This window comes from Aristolochia californica, unplaced genomic scaffold (assembly GCF_029961685.1).
Source record: "Aristolochia californica isolate CCGP_79_NKW_82.1479 unplaced genomic scaffold, dmAriCali1.0.hap1 SCAF_2, whole genome shotgun sequence".
In the NCBI taxonomy this organism is placed as follows: Eukaryota; Viridiplantae; Streptophyta; class Magnoliopsida; order Piperales; family Aristolochiaceae; genus Aristolochia; species Aristolochia californica.
In genome coordinates, this window is record NW_027181881.1 from 33,018,096 (window position 1) to 33,024,286 (window position 6,191).

The window sequence follows — 6,191 nt, forward strand, 5'->3', positions numbered from 1 at the left end:
CTGCACGATACTATTCAGCACAGTTGTAACACAGATTTTTAGACCTCCATTCCGCCATCTCATCACTAGTCAATTTTTTTTATATACTGAGGTGGAGGATTACTAGATCTCGTATCCCTTGTCATAGTATTACTCAGAGTGTGTCTCGGAGGAGGTGCTACTGACTGAACCGCTTGAGGAAGTGCCACGTTCCCCTGGCCATGGAGGTCGTCTGTGCTGGACTTTCTGTCAAAGTTTTAATGCTCGGGCAATATTCATAGCTCTGGCTAAGTCAACAGGTGCATAGAGCTCCACCTCTAGCCGTATCGACTCAGTAAGGCCTACTGTAAATAAGGCTACCTGCATATCCACCCATACCATACTACTTGCTCTTGCTAGTTTTTCCTGGAACTGTTTTTGATAGAGCTCCACTGAGCCAGTTTGGTGTAACAGAACCAAATCCCCCAAAGGGTTGCTGTAAGCTAGAGGACCAAAACGGAGAGTACATAATTCCATAAACTCATCCCATTCTACCAATAATTTATCCGCCTCAACCTGCTGATACCAGAGTTGTGCTTCCCCCAGTAAGTGGAAAGCAGCCAACTGCACTCTATCATAAGCTACTGTTCTTTGATGGTTAAAAAACTTTTCGCACCCATACAACCAAATCAAAGGATCTTCTGACATTAAAAGTAGGGAAATCAAGTTTAGTATACCAGGGTACGGTGCCTCCCCCTGGTTGAAGAGTCCTTGTTGGCCAAGAAAGCTAGTGCGCCCAGAAAACTCATCCCCCCCCCCCCTGTTAAGTGAGTGGTCCTCTCCTCTTTGTCCCGGAATTGTATTCCTTCCAATCGTTAGCCCAGTTGTTAGGCTATCCATCCTTCCATTCAATCTCTCCATATCGAGATTAATTTTCTCCATGAATTGAGCCAATTTTCTATCATTCTCTGTCTGACCTCTGAGCAGCAACTCCTTTAATTCATTGTTGCTGATCTCCACCGGGTTACCCTGCTCTGATACCAAGTTGTTATGATCCCTATCCATGGATCTAGTAACTCGGTGAGGTAGTTGGGGTTCCAGCACGTTAAGAGGGTTTCTGATCACTGTAATGAATAAAGGACTGTCTTTTCCCTTGTTATGATCGTATTTCTTGAAAAGGAGCTCCCTTTTCTTAATTCTAGATGCAACCAAAGAATTAATGGGACTGTTTGAAACCTAGCGAATGAACCCCTATTTGAGGTTCACGTCAAGAGGTAGGGTTTCTCTACCATGCAACTATTGATCATGTATGTAACAGAAAAAGTTCCCTAACCCTTCTAAACTCCGAAAAAGAGTTCAAAATTACCTCCTTGAAGTGCAAGACAATCCACCAATATGTTATAGACTTCATAGCATCACGAGTTATCCATAGGCAAAGGAATCAAATTATGTCAATTTATTTTTAATGTAATTCCATTTGGTTTGGTTTGGTTTAGATGTAATATGGCATGAACCAATTGACCCATGGGTTTAATTTGTATTTCCATCCTCAACCCTTTTTTGGGGGACGTCAAGGTGAAAGAAAGTAAGTATTGAGAAAATTAGAATTAAATAGGTCAGATTCTCCCTCAGAGGTCTAGGTCGGATTCTCCCTCTGAGGTCCAAGTTGAGCTTCCTTCAAAGCTCAATCATTCCATTCTGAATCCCACCATTCCACGTTCATGAAACAAGAATCCTCTTTCAGCGTCAAGATTCAATATGAAGGGAAGAGAGGAAAGAAGGGTGACTCGATCCATGGCTCGGGAAGAACCTAACACAATCCAAACTCCTCCTCTTCCCTGGTAGGGTTAATGCAAAACCTTCTCCCTTTCTGTTATGCCGTGAAAGAGACAGGGTCCTTCTTCAGCTCGAAAAAGAGTGATTAACTCCCTTCCTCCTTCCTATCACGAGTAGTCTAGATGCCCACCTAATTCACAATGAAAACTATGCAAGATCACGTCAAGAACAACCCTTGGAGCTCGACAAGGGGACCTCCCAACACTGGAGCTCGTCAAGGAGAACTCCCAATCCTGTTTAACCTAATTCCAGACTTGGTTTCTCCTATTTCCTTACCCCTTAAATAGGGTATTTGACGTCATAAATGTTTAGGGCTAGACATACCAATTATACCCCTACATCCAAGCTCATTACATAATTAATGCAAACTTAAACTGAAAGCAATATAAATAATGAAAGTTAAACTAGTTGACTTGGTGAGTCATTGTCTCCTCCTCTGGGTGACTTGGTGTGCTATTGAGTCCACAACAGATGCCAACACGATGTGCCAAACTAAGGCCAATGGTTCCAATACTGTAACACAAATAAAAAAACAATGTATTTGGACCAAGATCAGCCCAATCACCATCTAGAGAGTACAACTTCTCTGCATCTAGAGTGTTAACTTGAAAAAATGTTGAAGGCGATATAGAAAACCATAAACGACTGATGGAATCATGAATTCATGCTGCAACGGGGGCTTGTAGGACCTCATTGCTCAAACCACTTTCCACCTGGGGTATTGGCAGGTGTAGTGGGAAATTAGCTCCTGCTGCATTTGATATGCTCAGTGTTGTTAAGGGCAGTGTGGGAGAACATGCAAATGCTCCTTGATTAAGGGATTGAGCCAATTTTCTAAAGTCACTTTCAACCACTTCATTGTCAAAAACAATAACTACCGCATTATTGGATTTAGTTAGTGGCAGAAGCAATCTAGCACCATTATTTACCATGCAAGAGGTCAATGAGGCCAGTAAAGGAGTACAACCGAGACTGAAGGCCCTTTCATATTCATTTCTATCATGTTGCAATATATCTTTGTCATAGTCTCTGACCATGGATCGAGTGATTCGATGGGAGGGGAGCTCTTCTTGCAGTTAAGGCCCAGGACGCCTGGGTCTTCCTGGTCTACCTATGTTTTTGAATTCTGAGTGGAGAACGAGAGAAGGTGAAGATAGAGGGCTGAATGGAGTATCAAGGGAGAGGGATAATCAGGCTCGTCAAAAGGGAGACCTAAACCTTGGGTTCCTTGGAGGAGAACACCGATTTTGTCTAGGGTAAAATCATTCTTGTCCATTTCATTTCGTGAGCTTCCTTAAAGCCATTAACGCTAAGGGCCCAAGAGTGTTTTTACAGTTCTGCCATTGGCTTACATACTAACGACTTAGGAATTAAAATAGACATATACATGCTATTGACTTATAAAATAAAATAGACACATATTCCTGCGGTGCTTGCTGTTCCACTGAGTCACCAACTCACCCGCGTCATCTGGATGACTCGTCCTGATATGGAGTCCATAACAATCTTCCATCTCATTAATAGGGCTAAGAAGGGGACTCACCTTTGACATTTCAAATCTAGACCATGAGCAGAAAAAATTCACTATGCCAATCACAGATTGATCAACTTCAGCATCTGTAATGTAAGAGTTCCTGCATGTGGTTCAACTACCAACCCTGATGCATAAGCACTAGATTCAGCACCACTGGAATCATACTTCCCTTTTCCATCACTTTGGTTTAGCCATAAGCACTTGATTGAATGAAAATAGCCACTTGCATCCTCAAGAAGCACCTTGGCTTGGCTGCCTTGATCCTTAATAAGAAGCAAACTACCAATAGAGTGGTAGAAGTCAAAGAGTAAAGATGCGTCCTTCAGAACTGCGTGAAGCGTTGAAGTGATTGCCTCTAAAATTTTGTCTTCAACATTCCAATTCAACATGCGATTGAAGTAGTCATGTGTCCTAAAAGATGACGAGACAAGGGTCTCGGCAACAATAGGGCATGTTCCTGGGCTTATATCAGCATTGTTCCCTACACAAAGAACTTGAAGTGTCCTCATCACTTCATAAGTTTCCTCTAGGCTTCCAAATGATCCATCAATCGGAGCAAATAGCTTCAAAGTAGCATATTTGTGCTCATTTGACACCGATTGGAAGATCGCAGCCTTACAAACAATCAACCAAACAAATAGAACCAGAAGACTGAGGTTTCTGGCCATGCCTGGCCAATCTGTGTCCACCATGCTTACTGCCATAGCAGCAGCAAGTATTTGGTCTGCTTCATCAAGCACCAAATACTGCACTTCACTTGTCTTAGTTTTTTTGAGCATTTCCACATCGATCTTGTAGGCTACATCGGAATAAGCCACTATAGAACTTCCGGGTTGCCCACGTGATGCATGCATAAGACCTACAATATGCAGTGTAGTAGCAGAATATTGCTTCACTGCTTTGGCTTTCTCCAAGCATATTGCGCCAAGTTTGAACTTTGCCTTCATTCTTAGCAGTGGACCCTAGTCCCACTTGGCAGTTTCATTGAAAGTTGCATCAATAAAAACTTCAGCCTCTGAGTATCTCTGTTGAGCAAATAAATTTAAAGCCAGCAACCTCTACCCTTTTAAGATCGATCCCCCTGTCACATCAATAATTGGTTTGGCATTTTTTTTTTAGTTGAGTCCATTTCTGCATTGCCACAGCAGTAGCAAATTTAAAAATGGAAAATGGCTCTCCTATCCAACCCAAGAATTCCACAACAACAAAAATTGGAAATTGAGTTATACTGTGCAACCCAGCTACAAAAAAATCATTCATCGACAAGACCATTCCCAACACACCCAAAAAAATTCTATCTCCATTCTTTTCAGAACCAAGAAATGACAAATTTGACTTACTATCTCGTGAATCTCCTATGAGAGTAGGGCCCTTATAACTACCTGTTATGATAGCATATATACCACTCAACACATTTCTCAAGTTCACTTCAGGAGGCCTCTTAAATTGTTGAGTAGAAATCTGAGAATTCTCGCTCGACTCATTTCCTCCATCGACATGATCTAAATTCAAAGGCAATTGATAACTAAACTTTTGTTTGAAAGGCATGGGCCCTGAGGCATAAGAACCCTTTCCTCTAGAGGCAGTCCACACAGAAGGAGGGTAATCTTCTTCATAGTGAATGTTTTTAGTCGGTTTAACAAGGTTAGACAACGAAGAATATGAAACACGTCCTTCATCCATGTGTGCAAAAGAAATTTGAAGAGGCTCATTGTTGTTGTTCTCAGTAGTAGAAAAATAAAATAACATCCAAAAAAAAAATTCTATCAATCGCGGCATCCCCAAAAAAATTCCATCTCGGAATTCATACATACAAGCCAGAATTCCATCAATTGTGCATTGTTTCTCTGCTTCACGGAACAGAGAACCTCCGTCCCCAATTTTCGAGCAGTATTGTTGCTGCTCAAGCCCTTGGAGCCCCATCAACCCCATGGAGCAAACAATTTGACCTAAAATTCGATGGGGTTTCAGAAGCTTACCCCCAAATGCATTGAAGTTGGTTCCCCACTAGCCCGCCGAGAGTGAGATTGAGACTGAGAGAGAGAATCTGGAAGCTCAAGCCCACCAGATTTGTTTCCATCAGCACCTCCTCTTTTTTCGGTGGCCCATAGAAGCCCTTTGGGGCTTCGTTGCTTGTAGATTTTCTGAGAAAGAGGAGGGACAACCGAACTAATTCGTCGAGACAGAGTCAGATCAGAATTTTTCTGTCTTCTGTTTTGGGAGACATTCTGCTGGCTGTGAGAAGGGATTTTTGAGGTCGAACCCAAATCAGCCATTACCGACGAGGTTTTGGTAGAATACCCCTCCAATTTCGGATTTCCAAGGTCCTTCTCGGAGATTCTCATGGTTCCCGGTTTTGGATCTGAGGTCGCACCCAAATCGTCCATATGACTTCGATTGGTAAACAGGATGATTTTTTTAATTTTTTTGGCCCGTGGCATGTCTTCCCGTCCGACACAGCGTCTGCTGCCTTTCCTTCTGTGCATATGTCTTGCTCGGAGATTTCAGGTCGTATGACCTTTTCTGTGGCAGTGAATTGCTCCCTTACAGAAAAATTAATGGAAGATGCATGACATCTTTCGTCAAATGCTCTACATGATGCACGTATTTCTTCCAATTGATCACGCATGGCAATCCATTTTTCTTGGGACATGGAATAGCTCATTGTGTTCCCGCTCTGATACCAGTTGTTATGGTCCTGGATCTGACACATGGATTCGTAGGGAGGAAGAAGAGAAAGTCGAAGAACAAGCCAAAGGGAAGCTTGAAAACCCTTGGTTCATTAAGGAGAACACACACCCCTGAGCTCGTTGAGGAGAAATCAAAACCTTGTTTACTCTAAATCAATGTTTGCCTTTCTCAT

General features: G+C 42.4%; 1 protein-coding gene across 1 annotated transcript; it reads right to left on the reverse strand.

Annotated features, from left to right (window-relative positions):
* Window positions 1-228: 228 nt before the first annotated feature.
* On the reverse strand, window positions 229-1,023 carry LOC137954968 (uncharacterized). The gene is made up of 2 exons (XM_068801864.1): window positions 936-1,023; window positions 229-659 (listed from the first exon to the last, which is right to left on the reverse strand). Exons 1-2 carry the CDS (start codon window positions 1,021-1,023, stop codon window positions 229-231), a joined length of 519 nt encoding a protein of 172 aa, XP_068657965.1.
* Between the last annotated feature and the right edge of the window lie 5,168 nt (window positions 1,024-6,191).